The sequence below is a fragment of the Microtus oregoni genome, unplaced genomic scaffold, assembly GCF_018167655.1.
Source record: "Microtus oregoni isolate MIOR12 unplaced genomic scaffold, Mior012 000022F_ref0000154, whole genome shotgun sequence".
Taxonomy (NCBI): domain Eukaryota; kingdom Metazoa; phylum Chordata; class Mammalia; order Rodentia; family Cricetidae; genus Microtus; species Microtus oregoni.
This window is the reverse complement of record NW_024543081.1, coordinates 12,351,876-12,372,192: the sequence shown is the minus strand read 5'-3', so window position 1 is coordinate 12,372,192 and position 20,317 is coordinate 12,351,876. Positions and strand designations below refer to the sequence as shown.

Sequence of the window (20,317 nt, the reverse complement as noted above, 5' to 3'; positions counted from 1 at the left end):
AGCTTCATGTACAGAGCACAGAAAGAGGGCAAGCCCTGGGTGTGCTCTAAGCCATGAGCCTCCAGGGAGAGCCGATTGAGTTATCCACCCATCACCAGCCTCCTAGTGCCCCATCCACCCAGGAAAGGACAAGACACACTGAACATAGACCGTTCTGGAAGAGCACCTCTCGGCGTTCACAGATGAGCTGCCAAAGGGCCGTTAAAGAAGGCCTTGAGGGACGCTGGAGTGGTGATTTGCTCAACTTTGAATAAAAGAATCCCCGAAGTCCATGAAAAGCCAAGAGCGCTTGGCACCTGCCTGTGGCTGGCATTTTCCCCAACAACTGCCTCCCCCTGCTGACCAAATCAGCACATGGCAGCCTGCCTGGCCGGCACAGCACACAGTTCTGGGCTCTTCCACTCTGCATTCAGAACACAGGGGAGGTGAGTCAGTCCCGCAGTTTCTGCGCTTTATTGAGATGTCCACGAGCCAAGCATTGCAGCAGCAGAGACACAAACAAGCAGGCCCGCTCGAGTGGCAGGCACACAAACCTCAAAGGTCACGGCCACAGGAAGTTTCACACCAGATGTGGAGCCTTGCCTTACAGCCAATTGTAAAGCGGGGCACGGCTGCAGCCTCATGTAACACCCCGGGGGACTCACCACATCCCAGGCTGTGTGTCAGAGCTAGTGTTTACGAGCTTCCCTGTTGTATGTATTGTTGTGGGAGCAGGTAGGATAACAACTGAGCTGCCAAGACTTGAGAGGCAAGCAGGGAGAAATCAAAGCTGGGCAGTCTGGTCCCAAGACCTTGGATTTCCATTTTAAACCCTAAGTCTGTGGTTCCTGTTTATGGAAGAGCTTGACCCCAAGGGGGATATTTGACCATATCTGGGGACTTTTTGCTGCTGTCTGCAGAGAGTGATGATTGGACAGCTAGTGGGCCAGAGATGCTGGGGAAAGAAAAATAATCTCACAAAGTGCATGGTCGCTCCCCATGCCAAACAAAAATTGCCCATATTAAAATATCAGCTGTGCCCAGGGGAAGCCCTGATCTACACCCACAAGACACACAGAATCCTGGCACTCTCTGCTCAGCACTACCCTAGACATGCATGCACCAGAGTAAAAGAGAAGTCATTCTTCCCAGGGCCCAGTCTAAACTGTACAAGGTACCCCTCCATACGCATCCCCTCCACACAAGGATCTGTCTTGTGCCCAACAATTTTGCTACTACATTATGTATTCGATGAGGCTCCAGTGTCATCCAGACTGAGGGAGGACCCTGGGCTGTTCACAGTGTGTTGATGGAGGAGCCTGGACTATGCAGTGGGCCTGATCAGCCCAGGCCTCTTGCACAGAGTATGGCAGCTGTCAGTGGCTTTATGCTGCAGCTCATGCATGCAGCTGTCTAGGCTGTCAGGAGTTCAGTGACCCCAGAATGATCCGAAGGTCCCTGGGAACAAAGTGCCAGCGGCTGCCTCTATGATCCACTCTCAAGAAGAGCTCTCCATGCAAAGCCCCCACTTCAGCAGCGGCAGCCAGCCTTGGGAGCAGCACTGTTAACCCTTCCTGTTTAGCAGAGAATTCAGCTCCAGCTTAGAGTGCAGTCAGGGGGGAGGGAGGAACCAGGACCAAACTACCCCCATGGGAGTGATTGCTCTACCCTTCCCAGTGGCAACATTATCTGGGTGAGGACCTGTGCCCATAGTGGGGGCTTGTTGGCTAGGGCTGTGGCTCAGTGGTGGGGCCTTCTAGTAGGCACGAAGCCGTGGATTCAAGCCCCAACACCACAAACAATAAAGAATAACTAAGATAAGCAACCAGTGCTCATCAAATTACCAGAAGGGTAATTCCTATGAGGTCTATCTCCTTAAAAACACCCACTGAAACCAGGTGGTGGCGGTGGCACACCTTTGATCCTAGCACTCGGGAGGCAGAGGCAGGTGGATCTCTGTGAGTTCAAGGCCAGCCTGGTCTACAGAGTGAGTTCCAGGGCAGGCTCCAAAGATACAGAGAAACCCTGTCTCAAAACCCCCCACAAAAAAAAAAAAACCCTACTGAGTATCTCACCATGCTGGAGATTGTCCTAGGGGCAAGAGTCCAAAAATATTTTGTCTTTTCTCAGGAAGATGACCTTCAAGTGGAAAATTCTATAAAGCCCCATGGCACCTCCTTCCCACCTGTGGCCAGAGCCAGGAAGACAGTACAGTAAGGAAGGAGATAGGCAGCCAGATGGAAGAAGAGTCTTTCAAATGAATGCCTAGGTATGGACACCTAGGGACATGCCACTGGGACAGCAATCTGAAGGTCGCTGAGGGACAGAGTCCTACAACCATGCTAGAAATATTAAGCACAAAGATCCTGAGGTAGGAATGTTCTCGAGGCATTGGAGGAACAGTTCAATGCCCAAACAAAAATAAAACAACCCTGGCACTGCCTAAGAGTTGGGGCTCAAATAGAAATATACATTGAAATCGCCCTGTGGTCACATGGGTCACAACATGGGGGGACCTGCTGGTCCTCCCCCAAATCCCCCAAATAACTATGGGTTATCTCCTTAATTGCCTGCCTCCCAGCTGGGCTAAGTGACTGCGCCCCAGTCACTACTCCATGCTTCATAACTACTCTCTAAATATATGTAGGATGAATTCCTCAAAGAAGGTGCTACGTGACTTTTCCAGGAGACATACGTCTCCACCAGACAGGACAGACAGACCAGTCAACAACCCTACCCACAGCCAGCACGACAAACCAATGAGTTCATAGGAGTTTCATACGGGAGCCTGGGTAGCTCTCAGGAAGTGATAACTCCAAGAGCTCCTCATGGCATAGGCTCCTTTCCAGAGAGACAGATCTTCCCCTTCTAAGTATTAGCCATCACCCTGGGACCCAGCGAAAATGAGAAAGCAGTGGGGTGCAGAGCCATGATGGGGTGGATGCGTGGATACACGCCTCCCCTACCACTACCACCACAAAGACTTGTGTGTTGAGAGCCTAGGGATCGGAACTAAGGCTTTTAGGGGAAGTGACTAGATGACCCGAGCTCTGACTTCATCAGGGGATCCATCCATTGGTGGGTACCTAATGTGATGGGCCACTGGGTGGTGACTGGGTCCTGGAAAATGGAATCTAGTTGCAAGAGAGCATGTTTTTGGGGCACATCGTTGGATCACTTTCTCCCTCTCTCAACATGAGGGGCTATATGCTTATATGCTACCCTGATTATGATGTTCAACCAAACGACCAGGCTAAACCTTTCCTGGTGTAAATTGTTTCTCTCTGGTGTTTTGTCCTAGCAACAAAAGCCCAATACACGGACACTTGCTTGTTTCTTGGTTTCTATCTACTTCTGAGGTCTGGAGGTGAGGTGACTTGCCCAGTCATACCCTAACTCTTGGTGACAAAGCAAGAGAGGCTCCCAGGAAAACCAGATGGCTTTACCAATCCTCCCCTCATGACGGGCAACATCGGGATGGCATCCTTTTATTCACAACAGAGGAAGCAAGCAGACTGAGAAGTACAAATCCGCTCAGTAAAGTTGGCAAGTTCTCCCGTCCTTTCAAATCGCGCCTGATTTAGATTTTATATTTTAATTTAGTTTAACGGATACATTATAACAAATCTGTATTTACATATGTATACATAGTATGCCTTTCCATCCGGGTAAATGTCTCTACCCAAACATTTATCATTTCTTTGTGAACATTCCTCCTCCTGTCCGGCTTCTGGAAGGTGAAAGGCAAAGGTGCTGTCCGCAGTGGCCCCGTTAAAAGCACTGCGGGCCTTCCTACTCTTACCTACACTGTAACTTCTTCCTCAACACTCCGCATCTTGCCCTTCCCGCTAATTCGGGTTTTAAGGCGCATAACACACTTGGGCTTCAAAGATGACATTTTGTTTCTGGACATAAGACAGGGGCTAGATCTGTGGAAGCTCCGTTGAACCTGGGGTCGGAGATAGGAACCACCAGGCCCGGGCTCTCGAGACTGCGACTTCCTCCACTGCTCAGGCGCCGCTCTAGCGGCGTCGCCCCGCCCCAGGTGGGCGAACCCATTCCCAGGAAGACAGGGGTGAAGAGAACCCTGAACTCTTCGTGATGGTTCAAGCCATGCTCTGGCCAATCAGAAAGCTTCACTAATACCCGCCTCCAGCTGCATCCTCGGAGGCGTGCAGCGGTGATTGACATCATCTGAAGCCATTAGCCAAGCCGAGAGCAGTTAAAGGCAGAAACCTCTGTCCGCGTCGTACGGCGAAGGAGGACGGTTTTCCCCACCTCCTTCTTCTATTGGGTCTCGGAAGCCGCCGAGCATTTAACAGCAACCAATCGGAGGGAGGAGGCGGATTGGTGATGGTTGCCTGGAGTCTGTTTGGCGCGACTCTTGGGACCAGTGGGACTAGTCGTTTGTGTCCCAACTCTACGGCAGGGGCCTGGACTTGAAGGCTGGCCTAGGAGCGGGTTCCGCTCCACCCCGCCCCGCCAGCACCTCTGCAGGCTGCCTGGGACCTTGAGGCCCAATGTCCACCCAACCCTAGCGCCCGTGCCTTCAACCATCACGGTCTCAGGCCCTGGGATCAGTTGCCCCCAATCCAAACCCTCTTTCACCCCCAACTCCATCCCTGCTAGTGCCTGGTTACCATGGTGAAGCTAGCAGCCAAATGCATCCTGGCAGGTGAGTAGTAAAAATGCTCGAACGTGTGTTCCTGGGGGCCTGAGCCGTCCTAACTCAGCCAGTTTTGATTCACGATTGCGTCCAATGTCTGTCTCCCATAGGAATGCCTGCAGTGACCAACAGACAGAATTCAGAAAGCGGGGGGGGGGGGGGGGGGGGGATTATTCCCTCTCCCCCTCCGACACACTTGTAGCTGTTGTGTTCCCTGTCTCCCTCTCATATTTTGAGGCCACTATCACCAAGTAGACTTATAGTACAAACACAGACTGTACTCCAAAGCTAGGCGTCAGTGACGCTGGCCTCACAAAGTTCCCATCATTTACGCTGACCCCTCCCCCCATGACCAGGAAGACGGTGAAGACGGTGGGTGGGCAGGAGTGAAGTGGGTTACAGTGCTGCCAAGCTGAGAGTATATGGACTTGGAGTTTCCCCGGAAGTAAGAAAAGTAAGAATCTTGTTATTGTTGACTGGCATGGAAATAGCCTGCGCATTGCCTCGAGCATGGATGAGTATTAACTAGATCCGTGGTACCACACCTGTGGGTTTGCCTCGGGTCAGTCCGAACATTGAGAAGACCGTTTGCTTCGCTTGTAGACTGGTTAACAGCAACCTCGCAGGCACCTGTATTTCATTCACTACCACAGCACAGCAGGGTAGTTTCCGTGTGGTCCTGATATGACCACTGAGTGTTAGGGTTACTGGGGTGAACCCCTAGTGAAGATCATACACAGAATTCCCAGATCCGCCTGACTCCAGATCTCTGTTCTTGGGTTGGTCGGGTTGGCTACTTTTCTTGTTTTGACAACAGACTTGATGGGCAGCATCTTAAAGGACGAAGAGCTTATTGGGGCTCATGGTTCCGGGGGACAGTCCATCATGGTGAGGAAGGCACAGTGGCAAGGGCCAGTGGCTGGCCGGTCGCATTGCGTCCAGTCAGGAAGCAGAGCCATGAGCACTGCTGCTCAGTACACTGTCCCCTTTTTCTCCAGTGGGGGCTCCAGCATGTAAAATGGTGCCACCCACCTTTAGGGGTGGCCTCTCCCTTAATTAATTAACCTGACACACCCAGCCCATGATTCTTCTCTGTAATCAAGAAGTTAACATGGGGGTGGGGGAGTGTCTTTGGATCTTTATCCTACAGACTGAGAGTAGGGGATAGTACCCTTGATGATTTTCTAATTTGAAAATAAAAAGGGTCACACAGAAAGATGAGTGACAGCCCTGACTCAGGCCCTATTGCAGCAGAAGGAACCCTGGCTCTCCAGAGTACCTCTAGTTCTCAGAGAGCCAGAGGAGGCAGTGTTGTGTAACAAAAGGATGTTGGTCAGTCTTCTCCCCGGCTCTGTTGCCTTGGACAGTGTTCAGCTTCTGCACGGGTAAGTTGGGGACATCTTCATTTTTCTAAAGTTAACTTTCTTTTTTTAAGTGGGGGTGGCTCAGCCTGCTGTTCTTTGCTCATTTCTCTTTAGCTGGTGAGCTCTCAAAAACCAAGAAGCTCTTGCCATAAGCCACTCTCCTGAGACTTGCTATGTGCCGACCCCATGTCACACCCTCGGTGCATGTCTCTTGCGAGTCCTCACAACCACCAGCCAGCCCTCGGTCATCCTCATGTAAGATGAGGCAGGCAAGACCCATACTATGAAGCTGCTTACCCTGGGTCCAGACCCAGGTACTGTGCCTGCCACATGCTTCCAGCCCAGCCAAAGTCAGCAGTGGCTCCTGGCCTCCACCCCAACCTGGTCCTCAGTCTACAGCTTCTGTGGCTTGAGATGGCAGGAGATAAAATGGCACAGTGGCCAGGCTCCTGTGTTTCATCTGTTTAACCAACAACACTGTGTATCAGGCAGGGGACACACTTGCTTATTAACACTGTAGCAATTCTATGAAGTAGGTACCGTTCGTAGTTAGCCTATTTTACAGATGTAACAAAGGAGGCACAGAGAGCGTAACTATCTGACCTGATATCACACAGTTAGTGTGGAGCTGGGGTCTGGCCCCACTTCTTTGCCCCTTTGGTGATGAATCTCTTGGGATGTGGGACAATAGGCATGCTTCCCTGGAGTGTAGGCATCTGTTCTATTGCTGCGAATCTGGTAGGATAGCCACCCTGGTAAAGACAGCAGAGGGACAGATGACCTCAGAGGCCACACAAGAAGCCAATTGAGATCTGCCTAGAAAGGACAGGATTTTGGACTTGGATTGGAGAGGGGACTGGAACATGTCTAGGGAACAACAGGACAAGCATTGTACGTATGTCCAGATTTCCTATAAGGGACCATTGGAGGTGGTTGGATGGTCAGCTAGAAGTTGACCAAAGAGAGCTGTGGATGCCTGCTGTGGGTGAAGGCAGGGACTCGGGGCCGTTCTGTTCTGTGACCCTGCTGGGGTTGGGATGCAGTTGGCGGCAAGGAGAGTCAGGGAACAGTAATGGCGCAGAATCAGCTCTGGACATGTGAAGACTGCCAACCAGCAGAAGTTCTGCGACACACAGCGGTGGTGCAGAGTTGGAAGGACCCCGCGGAGCTAGGTGCAGGCCTCTGGGGAGGGACACTGCCTGGCTGGCACAGCATTCAGTTTCATCAACCCGAGGGCAATGTCACCACATGCCACATTGTCACCAGGACCTGTTTCCCCTGGCAGGGAACTCAGCTCAGCTTCAGAGTCAGGTGCCCCCAGCCCATTTCTGTGTTTTGAGACCTCGCAGCAGGTTCAAGCCAAATGTGGGACCTGTGTCCTGGTGACTGTCACGTAGGTGGCAAAGCAGCCTATCGGAGGCAAGGACACTGGGGTAGTCAGGTGCGGGGATCATCGTCCCCAGGGCTGAGCAGAGAAAAGCTCAAAGAGGGAGCTCCCAGTCCTGCGGATGATGTGTGGGCTCCTGGGATGGCTGTGGGTGGTGGGGGTAGGCTTGAGAGACAGCCCAGAATAGAAGAGCCAGGAAGAAGACAGTGGGATGCAGGAGGTGGTGGTGTTCATAACCTGGGACAAGGAGGCTGGATACGTGGTGGTGTGGTGAGCAGGAAGACTGGGGTAGACGGAGAGGTCAACTCAGGTCTGTGGTGAGATATGGGCTTGGCTGTGGGCAAGCAAAATGCAGAAGACAGTGGAAGCCCCACAATGGCCATGGCTTCGGGGAACCCCGTACCCTGCAGCCACGTGGACTCACAGGCTCTCGAGGTTTCTCATGTTCCTTTCCTCGGATGCCCTGCTTCTCAGCTGCGTTGTCTGCCTTTTCACTTGTCATCCTGTTGCTCTGAGAATGTGTTTATCAGCTCCCCCGCCTCCCTGTGCTCCGATCCCTCCTAGCCCACACAGGAACTTCGCTGCCAGCCCTGGTGACTGGCAGTCAGCAGAAAGACTCACGAAATCAACCAAAACCAATCTGTGGGGGAATTTCCCAGGGAGAAAGAGCCAATTTCCTCCCAGGTTTAGGAACAGAATGGGAGTCAGGCTAGTGACTGACTACCTTCCGGGCTATCAACAAGGCATGGGGAAGAATTGCTAGGCTATCTGCCCTGGGGTAGGTGGGACCTACAGACCCTGAGAGGCCATGGTGCAAAGAGCCTCGAGGTAGCATTTGGGATGCTCAGCCAGACCAGCCTAGTAAACCAAGGCAGCCTAAAAATCCTAGAGGGGTACCTCGCCTCTACGATCTGTCTTCACCCGTGACTTCAGTAGGGGGTGCAACACGGGAGGGAAGGCATGAGAGGGAAGAGGCTGTGAGGAGAGGACTACCCATGGCAGGAAATCAAGTCCTGAATGGCTCACTCGGCCCTAGCAGAAGTCTCTACCTCGAGACACCAGTTGTCATGTAGTTGTCTCACGAGAGAAAATGACAGGTGGGAGGAGTCAAGGGAACAGTGTCCAGAACTGCAGACTGGAGAAGGCAGACGGAGGAAGCCATTGTGAAAGGGACTGAAGACAGAGGTTGGGTGCTGGTGATGTCCATGAGGGTCAGGGACGTGAGCACGCAGAAAGCAGGTGCCCGGTAATACCTGGGCAATGAGAATGATAACCCTGCACAGGTAAAACAGCCAGATCAGCAGGGGTCAAGGCTACAGGTGGAAGAGTGGAGGGGGCAAGGCACCCTGAGCCATCCCTATGACAGCACCGGAAGAACTCGCTATGAAACCGCTCCCTTTTATCATGCAAAAGACTCAGACCTAGGCCTGAAAACTGACAAGGAACCTTTTATGATGTGTGAGTTCCTGGAGCTGCTTGAACAAGGACTGAGAAGGGCTCAGCCCAGCTGGGCCAAGTGGCTATAGGATATGACTGCGGATGTGTGTGTGTGGGGGGGGGGGGGGGGGGGATGTTCCCATGACTCAGCATTCACCTAGCACAATGAAATGAAGTACGTCACTTGAAAATGGGTTTTCGCTGGGTGATGATGGTGCATGCCTTTAATGTCAGTACTTGGGAGGCAAAGACAGGCAGATCTCAGTGAGTTCGACGCCAGCCTGGCCTACAAAGTGAGTTCCAGGGCAGCCAGGACTAGACAGAGAAACCCTGTCTTGGAAAAAAAATTAGTTTTCACTAAGGTCATGATGGAGGAAGCAACAGAGACAGCTGACCTAAGATTGTGGGAGCTCATGGACTCTGGACCAACAGTTAGGGAGCCTGCATGGGGCCGACCTAGACCCTTTGCATGTGTGTGACAGTTGTGTAGCTTGGTCTGTTTGTCAGGCTCCTAGAAGTGAGATCAGGGCCTGTCCCTGGCGCTTAGCAGGATTTTAGGAACCTGTTCTCCATGCTGGATCACCTTGTGGGAGGAGCTCGGTCCTATCTCAGCGTGATGTGCCTTGCTGTGCTCAAGCCGTGGGAGGCCTGCTCCTTTCTGAGTGGAGACAGAGGAGAAGTTGGTAGATAGGGAGGGGGTAGGTGAGAGTGAGGGGGGAGAAGGAGAGGAAGGAGGGGAAACTGATCAGTATATAAAATAAAAGAAGAAATGTTAATAAAAAATGAGCAGAAGAAAATGAGTTTTCACAGAGCGAAGGCAACCTCTGGACATCTTTACCGTCAGTGTAGATGAGAGCGCAGGCAGTGGCTCGGCCAGGTGAGGTCACAAGCTGGCTTCTCACTCCTTTTGCTGGCCAGACTCTAGAGTAAATTGGAGTTTGAAAGTGACAGGTTTTCCCATGGGGTGTGCTTTGGTGGAAGAGTGTCACTTCTGTTGCCAGGGCTCAGGAGCCCTCCTTAACCCCTGTTACCTGCTAGGTCCTTCTGGTTGACAGGGCTGTGAGGTGTATAGAGATGTAGTCTGGCCTTGGTAAGCTCTCAAGATGGGCCTCCTGGACCAGTTACCCTGCTGGCTACCTCCCTGCTTATCGCAAGAGCTGCAGACACACGCTCTGAAAACTCAGCGAAGTTTCTGGTTTCATGTCAAGCCCTCTAGAGTAGGAGGAGGCTCTGGTGCCTGATGGGACCCGAGTGATATCTGTCCCTCTGCTCTGGCTTCAGGAGATCCAGCCGTAGGCAAGACAGCCCTGGTGCAGATGTTCCGCAGCGACGGGACCCATTTCCAGAAGAACTACACTCTGGTAAGCTGGGGCTGGAGAGTCCCCACCTGGTCACAATGTAAAGAAACATGACCGTTAACCATGAGAGAATGACTTAGCAAAAACCCCAAGCAATGTCCTAAGAGGCCTAAGAAAGGACGGGGAAATAGTGACATGGAGATCCAGTTTCCAGTGGCCACCAGTAAAGGACTGTGTCCTGAGGGGACTGCCCAGGATGCCACAGTTGCCAGGAACAGTGGAAGTCTGGGAGTGGGAGGTTGCCAGGGCCTCTGACTTCTGCTTGGCTGGGATTTCTCTGCAGGGAGGTGGGGTTTTGCCTTGTTCTGGGCCACCCCACTGCGGGGCCCCCTAATGCCCATGATCTTGGTGTCCCCTGCAGACAACAGGTGTGGATTTGGTGGTGAAGACAGTGCCAGTTCTTGACACAAATGACAGTGTGGTGAGTGGTGGCCTGAAGCCAGGGCGCTTGGGGCTGCTCCTGTGGGCCAGGGGGCCCTCCCTGCAAGGGACATGGAGCAATGACACAGGGCATCTTTGAGGGAGGGCCTGAGGAGGGAGAGGAGGACTGGGATATAGGCCTTACCAAAAGAACTTGGTATCTTTTGTCTGAGTTCTTAACAGGATCCCTGCAGAGACCCCACAACTCTTGAGGGTGAACGGCACAATGCCATGTTTATGTAGCTGCTCCCAGAGAGAGGGTCTGTAGCACTCACCGGGTCCTTAAGGAGAACCCTGAGCAAAATGAAAGACACGGGCATCCCTGATACCACAAGAAAGGCTGACACCGGAGCCACTGTACAGGGCAGGTCACGGAGCAGACAGCGCTGCCTGCCGGGGGTTCAGAGCCAGGCAGAGGGGATTGCACCAGGAGGGGGCTCAGGGAACTCGGAGGACTCGCTGGCTCGAGCAGCAGCATTGTGGATGGTCTCTGCCTGGGCTGGGAAGGCTGGGTGCCTTGTGTCCAGAATACACGCTCACACATCGCAGAGCGGTGACAGGCTGCCCTACTTTACACACCGTCCCCAGGCTTCCTCCATGACCTCCTTTATCAAGAATCCTTATGTGATCTGAGAATCCATTTGGTTAACAGAGTACAGAGTGGCCTTCTGGACACCGGAACACTTGTCAGCCTGCTTAGTGTTCTGGGCCGCCAGGTGGGCAGTCAGGCTGCTCCTGCGATGTTTGTGCTTGTGGTTGGGAAAGGTGAGCCAGGTCACCATGCCAGGTGGGTGGAAGCTATGCCTCTGCCCTTCGGGCACTCTGGACTGTGCTCGCCGTCTCTCTGGGACTCGGAGAAGGCAGAGCATGTGTGAAAGCACCCATGCACATGGCGTGTTTCCTCTGTCTGCTGTTGAGCCATGTCCACAGAGAGCTGGTGGGAAACCTTGACTTGACTCTTGCCGTGTCCCCTTCTGAGATGCACTTTTCTGGTCCCAGGAACTCTTCATTTTTGACTCTGCCGGCAAGGAGCTGTTCTCTGAAATGCTGGATAAATTGGCAAGTAGTGTGTTCTTTCTTCCTGCCCACCTCCACCACCCCCTTCTCCCCAGCCCTTCCTCCAGTGGCACTCCCCGAAGGGATACTCTGGGCCATCAGAAGTAGCCAGGCAGGATCCTCTGAGGGGCATCCCTCCCAGCTGGGGCTTTGGGCCCTTGACAAGTAGGTGTTCCTGCTTGCTCAATATGGCCACACCCTGCTCTGGAATGTGCCAGAAACGAATCTGTCTCTCCAGCCTGCTATTTCTGAACAGTCCCTTCTGGGGGGTCTTACAACCCTCCCTTACCTCCCAGTACAGGACCACTGATTCCTTCCCCTCTAGGAACGCCTACAGCCAGAAAAGAGGCTCTGCCCCATACACACACCAAGAAGGGTTATCCCATTGGCCTTGTTCTGCCAAGTTCTCCAGAACAGAGGACTCTGCAGGCCCACACGGTCAAAGCAGGGCCTAATTATATAGGGAGGTGGTACCAGAGCCTGAGCACCAGAGGGAGAACCCACAGCCAGGCAGGGGCATCCTGTGACCCCCATCATGGGCTGGCAGCAGGATATTTAAGGACTCTTAGGCCGACAGTCCATGTGGAACCCCAACTCTTCACTGGGTGACAGAGCCCCCAGGTGTTAGTGTAGGGTGATTAGGGCTGATGGCAACACCCTGGGAGAAGCCAGAAGTGGTCCCAAGTTTTTACTAGTCCCCAAGTGAAAAGCCCACCATTATGAAAAAGATGTGGGCAGACACATCCAGGGACTAGACAGTGAGGATACCGGCATCACCCTTTGTGGTCCACAGTGTGGGAGAACACCGTAGCCTTGTATTGGCGGCTCTCATAGAACTATGATATGTAAGTTAGTAGAACCGTAGTGGACAAGAGTGGGCTTCTGGGTGGAAAACAGCCCTGTCCCCACTCCTGGCCGCCCCTTGAGCCTGTCATCCAAGGCCAGTTATCGTCCTCTCTGAGCTGTTTTCTTCAGCTGCAAAGACTCTCCCAGACAGCCCTACCCTGGGCAGTGCAATGATGCACTTGCGGCCCCAGTGAGAGGTGCCTGGCAGTCACTGCTCACCCAGGTTCCAGCTTGCCTCTCCCACATGAGTGCCACTGAGCCTGGCCTCCGTTCGTTCTGTGCTGGATGGTGGCTATCTGTGAGTGTGACAGTTTCCCAGCTCACAGCCCCCTCTCATCCACTTCCCTGAATGCCGGGTTTCCCTGCATCCAAGCATCCCTGTTACATCCCTGAAGTGTTCTTCTCCTGTCCCCTGCTTAGTGGGAAAACCCCAACGTCCTGTGTCTCGTCTACGATGTGACCAATGAGCAGTCCTTCAACAGCTGCACCAAGTGGCTGGAGAAGGTGCGGGCCCAGACTCCGGGTACCTTCCTCCCAGGTAGGAACTGCGGAGGGCCCCCTGCCCAGCAGTGCCTCTGTCCTTCAGCCCAAGGGCTTCAGGTCACTGCACACACCACTGTGGGAGTAGGACAGGGGCCTGAATCTCTGAATCTTTGACCTCAACGTCCTTCACTGTGCCCTTGCTCTGCCTCCCTAAGCCTGGGGTGGGGAGACAGTGCCACCCACCAGGAAGTGTTGTGAGAGTCTGGATAATAAGAAGGAAGGGTGCTGCATTCTGAATTGATGTTTCCAGAACGCGAACTCCGGGGAGGAATCTCTCATTTTGCCCAGGACGCAGGGCACAAGTTACATTCCAGCTCTGTTGTCACTTCTGCATGCCTTAAATCAGTTTCTTTCTCATCCCTGTGTGAGATCAACAAATTCTCCTCATTAGAGGCCGGGGAAAGCAGCCTCCAGAGACGGGCTGAGAAATTAGCGCAGCTGAGGCAGCTGGGAACGGAGCTCAATTACCTGAGTCCCTGACTCCGAGCCCAGGCCCAAGATTAGCATTAATGACCATGTCTGATGTTGGTTCCATGTGCTGGGAATTGTCACAAATGCTCTTCTGAACTTGGTCCAGGCCTGCCTGGCGCTTACAGCCCCAAGGAGATGAGAAACGTAGATATAGTTGAAGCCATGAGAGAACTCTGAGCTGCTTGTGCACAGTGAAGCCAACCTGTCCTCTGTGGCCCTTGGGGGCATTCCCTACTGCATGCCCCCTCAAGTGGTCAGCTCTGTCACCTGATGTGTCACACACCCCCCTCTGCAGCTGACCTCCCATCCTGCCCTTTCAAAACACAATATTGTGGTTATTCCTTTTGAGCAGGTGTTTTAGTGGGGACTAAGACAGACCTGGCTGGCCGACGAACAGTGGATACTGCGCAGGCCCAGGCGTGGGCACTGGGTCAAGGCCTGGAATTCTTTGAAACGTCTGTGGTGAGTACCCCCACCCTCTGAGCCACTAATCTGGGGGAGCTCTTTGCTGGCGATTTGTTCATGACCCCAGATGCGTGTAGTGGTTCTGCTCCCAGATGCAAATCTAAGTCTTGCGTTCCACCCAGAATGCTGCCGTTCCACCCAGAATGGTCAGTGTGTATCGTGAGAGTCTTCTGCGTGGCACCAGGAAGCAGGGCAGACAGCCCACCCTAGGCAAGGCTGTGCGCATTTCAGAAAGACTTTGGAGTGGAAGGTGTTCCATCTCCCTGACCTTTGAACTGGGTGAGAGCCTGCTGAAGGACACAGCGCTGTCGGCTCTCAGTTTCAGTGCAGCCTCCCTGAGAACTCTGTGAGACAGGAGTTGTCTTGTCCCCAGTTCAGCACTGGAGTGAAAATTGACTAGCCCAGACCGACATGACCAGGGTATACCCAACCCCCAGACCCCCAGCTTCCCATCCTACAGGAACATCTAGCATCTTCTCTGATGTGAGAGCCCTCCTGCAGTGAGAGATGGTTCCCTGGCATCATCAGGGCTGTCCAGCACAGTGGCACACCTTCTTACATTTGGAGCGTTAAAAGTTAGGGCTTCCGGACACGTGCTTCTGGCCACACCACATACCTGTCCTGAGCCTCCCACCACAGGCATGCAGATGGCCCGGACACCGGTGTCTCGTCAGAAGCCACAGCCCTCCCTCAGGAGCATCATTGAAGAGTCCTGTTAGACCTGCAGTGGCTCCGTTGTGTGAGGTCTAACTTTGAGGTCTCTAGGCCCAATGCTTTGGCTTCCCAAAGAAGTCAGTGGGGGAGTGCGTACCCTGGTGTCACCTCCTCCAGCCACAGGCTCTGTCACACCTACAGAACAGCCTGTGCCTCTAGTGTCCCCCACTGGCACACTTCCCCAGCCAAAGCATAGCCTTCAGGGCATGTGTTAGAGCTGAACAGGCTCTGCACCCCCCTCCTCCAGGAATGGGATGTCCACCGTGGGGCCTCAGGCTCCTCACCTGTAAAATGGGGATAGAACCTGCCCTTTGCTGATTGTCACATGCGGGAATGTAAGACACTCAACGCAATGTCCAGTCTAACTGAGTAGACACTCAGCATGCTTGCTAGCTTTTTAAAACAGAAATGATTCCCTAAAATGGTGTTTTTGCTATTACTACTTACGAAACGCTAGAGCCAGTGGCTGGTACAGAGATGGATGTTACCCCTGCCTTGAGTCCAGTTATCACAATCTGAGATTAATGGCGTTCAAATGAGAGCTCACACTGCACAGGTCTCCCTGGCTATGCCGTGTCATGCACCTTTAAGTGAGCAGTGAGCTGCATACCCACAACTCCCCGTTCCCTCCCCCTCTGCCTTCATCAGTCACCATCTCCTCCCCCAACACCCATATTTCCCAGAAATTAAAACCTGTCCGAACGCATCAGTCACCCAAGGCTACTGGTCAGCTCTGTGCAGGTGTCAGAAGGATGCGTATAAATCCTGCTTGAAGAGGCTGCGGTTGGGCACTTGGTATTAACTGTGCGAGTTAACTAGTCCCCCCTGAGTTGCTGCTAACAGGAGCGCCACTGGCGGATCGGTTAAGAAAGCTGTAATTAAAAAAGGAACATAACCCAATGTGGTTTGAGATGCTGCCAAGCCCATCTCCTCGCTTCTCCCGAGGTGCAGCAGCCTCGAGGAGGAACCTCCATGGCCCTTTGCCTTTTAAACACCCCTCCATGTCTGGCATTTCAAGCCCCCTCAAAAAGTCAAAAAGAACTTTTTTGAACAAAGATTAAAGAATTTTCTAGACCGAAATCAAACCCATTGTTTATTGCTGAGGCAAGATTGTGCATAGAATGCAAGGGCAAGGCCAAGTTCACGGCTCTGTTGGGGGGAGCACCCTCCCAGGCAGCTGGGGGCCTGCCTGCCTGCCATTTGATTGTGTAAGTTACCTTTTGTGTTCTGGAGGTGCCCAACAAAGGCAGCTGCTCCTGTCTCTGTTGGTCAGTCAGCAGACAGACCAGAGAGGTTGTGTTTCTCTTCCCCATTGCACAGCTAAGGAAGAATAGCACTAAGACCAGGACACAGCCCTGTCCAGGGAAACGTGAGCACTTCAGGTCTTCCAGAAGGAGTATGCACCCTTCACCTCCTCACGGGACCTGCTTGCGGGCTCTTGGTGACAATTCTAAGTAAACCAAGGGCTAGTGTGGGCCTACCCCAGACGTCATCTCTCAACAGCCTGCTCTGTCAGTGTCCAAAGTGAGCAAGATGATAATCAGTCATTGGCTAACAGGGCTTCTGTTGCTGGCAGCCCCCTTAATGCATTTGGAAAATAGTTCAATTTCCATCTACTTCCAAGCACTCCATGGTGTCTGCCGAGGCTCCTGGGCATTGAATTCCTTAAGTTTAATGATGGGTTCTCCCGGCTTGTGCTATGGAGAGCTTCTGACTTCAGCTAGAAGCCCTCCCTTAAGATTTCCTAGCCCCCCCTCCCTCCACTCGGTGCTTAAGGACACTTTGGGGGTGTTATTCAGTGACATTGACTGCCTGGGACATGATGGCCACACAAGCAGAGGTGAGGCTGACTCGGCTCTCATGCCTGGGGGGGTGGGGGAGCTTAGCAGGTGCTCACTGGGCTCCCAGTGCACTCTTGGCATTGAGCCCTGGTTTTTCTTGGCCAGCAGCTCCCCCTGGTTGCACTTGCTTCTCCCTCGCTGTGGGGTCCAGGCAGCTCTCCCCCCAGGACTGGTACGGTTCTCTCCAGCCTGAGATCAGGATGCGCTGTCCAGCTGGGCCACTCCACCCTCTGGTTTCATCACTCCTCTGTAAAGTGCAGACACGCCAGCTTCTGTGATATTCCTCCCATTCCATCAGGGACACTTCAGGGCCTCGTATTACGCTCTGCTGTGCCTTTGACAGCCACGGAAAAGCTTTCCAACAGGCCCTTGTACACTCTTGGCTGCATCTCCTGTCTGCAGTGTGATGGGTTCTCTGCCACTTTGTTTTTAAAAATACCTAGATGGTATGGTGGTGTGTACCTGTAATTCTACCGCTCAGGAGACTGAAGTGGGAAGATAAAGTATTTAAGGCCAGCATGGACTACATAGCAAGACCCTATCTTAAACTGATGATAATGCCGATGGTGATGCTGATAGTGGTGATGATGTTGGTGGTGGTGATGATGATAATGGTGATCATGGTGATGGTGATGATTATAGTGATGATAATGATGATGATGGTGGTGATGATGGTGGTGGTGATAGTGGTGATGATAATGGTAAGGATGGTGATGATGGTGGTGGTTATGGTGATAATGGTGGTGATGATGATGATGGTGGTGATGATGATAGAGATGATGGTGACGATGGTGGTGATGGTAGTAATGATAGTGATGATGGTGACGATGGTGGTAATGGTGGTGGTGATTGTGATGGTAGTGGTGATGATGATGGTGGTGGTGGCTAGGGATGTAACTCAGGAAAGTGCTTATCTAGTGCATAGCACTCTGAATTAGCACTGTTGAACACCCTATAATCCTAAAACTCCAGAGGTAGAATCAGGGAGATCAGAAATACAAGGTCAGCCTTAGCTATAGTGAGTTTGAGGCCAGCCAAAGTTACAGGAGACTTTATCTCACAAAACATATAAAAGTTATCTGAGAGACAGGTTCCTGTGTTGAAGCCCCTGGTGTTGCAATGTTAGGTCCAGTTTAAAAAAAAGTAAAACCAACTCGGGAGACAGGAAAGACAAAAGCAAGCAAGCAAACAACAAACAGGCACCCTCATTGCAGGTGGTTGGTGGCCATGGTGTCAGGACAGTGCCCTTCCTTTTTTTTTTTTTTTTTTGGATTTTTGAGACAGGGTTTCTCCGTAGCTTTTGGTTCCTGTCCTGGAACTAGCTCTTGTAGACCAGGCTGGCCTCAAACTCACAGAGATCTGCCTGCCTCTGCCTCCCGAGTGCTGGGATTAAAGGTGTGCGCCACCACTGCCCGGCTTAGTGCCCTTCCTTCTGATGGCCCCTCTGACCTCCCCTTGGAGGGCCTGTCACTGTAACCCTGGAGTAGAAGGTCCCTGTTGCAGCCTGGCATCTCGGGGAGGGGTTTGTGTGTGCTGTGCCTCTCCTGTCTGGGCTGTGCCCTGTTGCCTTTGTAGTCCTCCTCTTCCCACCTGGAGCGGCTGTGGGCAGACTCTCTCCTAGAGCACATCTGTCTGCTGTTTTGCTTTGGCCTTTGAACCTCTGTCAGAGCTAAGTAAGTGGATTCACCTTCTTGTCCTCCACACAGAACCTAGTGGCCACAAGGAAGGCTCTTCAGATAGACCTCAGCCTCGACCCTGGCTGCACGGCTCATGTGCCACACAGCTGTCACTGTGTTCCTTTTAGCTTTGTTTCTCCTTAAATCTTCACTGTGACAACAGCTGTCCTCGACACCAGGTGTCGGGAGTGCGGAGGGAGAGATACCTCGAGTAGGGGCCAGCTTCTCCAGACTAAATTCACACCCCTCTCAATTCTTACAGAAGGAGATGGACAATTATGAGGCCCCATTCCACTGTCTGGCCAAGCAGTTCCACCAGCTGTACCGGGAGAAGGTGGACATGTTCCATACCCTGGTGTGAGGGTAGAGTGGACTGTCCCACAGGAATGGCTGGGCTGGGCTGCTGTGAGCCCAGCAAACCTTCATCTCTCCAGAACACAGAAGATGGACTTGCCTGGTACTTCTCAAATATCCACCACAGCTTTCAATAAAATGAGGAAAATGAATAGCGGCTGCTTCTGTTCTTAGTTGGGGCTATGCCTCTAACCGCTGCTGCACTGGCCAGTGACAGGGAACCCTGGCCCGTTTCTGCCCTCCATGTGTAGGGCCTCCGTGCTCTGCAGGTCCCCGATAAGCCATCAGTAGAGAAGGCAAACCTTAGGCTGGTTTGGCAGGACCTGTGAGCTACCGCAGCACTGGGACACAGAAGCACCCCTGACTGGAGGATCTCCGTATCACGCCTCCTTGGGAGGACTACTGTTCCAAGGGAAGCAGTGACCCCTCCTCATGCCCACTGCTCAGCTTGGGGTTCAGCCACCTCTCCCAGCTATGCTGCTGGGAACCGAGTGCACAGACACCCGAGAGCTGGCCACTTCCTGTAATGGCCGCCTCTCCACTCAGAAGCTGGGCAGCTGCGCCTCCCTCTGCATTGAGCTGGACCACTTTCCACGCTGGTAGTGTCCACATTCATTCTTCTGAAATACCACTTCACCCTCTCGCTCCCCGATGAAGGCCTGTCTGCACCAGGGCTATGGCTACAGTCTGGCCCCTGAGGCCTCCTAGAATTGTCACTCTTTCCTGGGGACCCCCACTTCCCCAGTGACCCCCTGACCCATAGGACTTGGTCACCCCCTGTCTCCAGATCTCTACGTTTAGGGAGAGCATCATATCAACTAGGGGCGTACAGCCCCTGCTGTGTCCTTGTGAAAATGGCCATGGTGGAATGGCTCTGGTTACGGCTGGTGACCTACCACGTCTCTCCAGGGCTAAGTGCATTACATGTACCCACCAATTCTGTCCTTACAGCATGGAGTCTGTTAATACCCCACTTTTATAAATGACAAGCTGGAAGGAGAAAATTAAGCTCAGCCAAGGGGCAGCAGAGCCAGAAAGCTCAACTCCAGAGCCAGCTGCTCCCCCATTCCCCTCCTCCCTACCCCTGAGCTTGGCAGGAGCTGTGGAGGCCACACTGCCTGCAGAGGGTGAAGGTCAGGCTGCTTGCCAAGGTCACAGGAAGGAGAGAGAACTGTGTGCAGGGCATCCGGGCACAGAGCAGCAGCCAGCACCAAACCCTCACATCTCCATTCCTCATGTCCTGACTCCTTAGCATGCACCAGCTATGACCACTACAGGCTGGCAACACCACCACTGAGGGTCGATGTAGGCCAGGCACATGTCTAGACACTAGCAATCCAGGCTACGGCAGATCCTCAGTGTACAACCAAAAAAAGAACAGGAAGCATTTTCCATCATCCTAAAACTGGTTCGTGGGGCCCCTGAATCTATCCCTGAGATCCTGTGCCACAGAAACCATGTCCTAAAGGTCACTTGTCTCAGTGGCTGCCCTCAACCACCTCTGACCCCTCTGCTCCCCGCTCTACCCTTCCGTGAGATCAAGGTGACCAAAGTGGAATTGATGATGCCACCTCTCTTCATCCTCGGAACCTAGTGAGGGAAGTCCCCCAGAGAGCGCTGCAGCTAAGAACACTGCCAGTAAGAGGTACTGGCACTGGGCTCCCCAGCTGGAGGCCAGAGAGGCTGCAGAGCTGGTGCCAACTGAAGGCTAAGTGCTGGTGCCCTTGCAGGAGCCTGGGA

General features: G+C 53.0%; 1 protein-coding gene across 2 annotated transcripts; it reads left to right on the top strand.

Annotated features, from left to right (window-relative positions):
* Positions 1 to 4,274: 4,274 nt before the first annotated feature.
* On the top strand, positions 4,275 to 18,729 carry Ift27 (intraflagellar transport 27). Of its 2 annotated transcripts, XM_041671825.1 has the most exons (7): positions 4,282 to 4,654; positions 10,115 to 10,194; positions 10,553 to 10,612; positions 11,611 to 11,670; positions 12,934 to 13,051; positions 13,880 to 13,989; positions 18,486 to 18,729. In XM_041671825.1, the coding sequence occupies exons 1-7, from the start codon at positions 4,621 to 4,623 to the stop codon at positions 18,582 to 18,584; spliced, it is 561 nt and encodes a 186-aa protein (XP_041527759.1). In that variant the 5' UTR covers positions 4,282 to 4,620; the 3' UTR covers positions 18,585 to 18,729. The 2 variants fall into 2 exon arrangements, with proteins under 2 accessions (XP_041527760.1, XP_041527759.1); XM_041671826.1 differs by lacking the exon at positions 10,553 to 10,612 and having other exon boundaries at positions 4,275 to 4,654.
* The last annotated feature ends 1,588 nt before the right edge of the window (positions 18,730 to 20,317 follow it).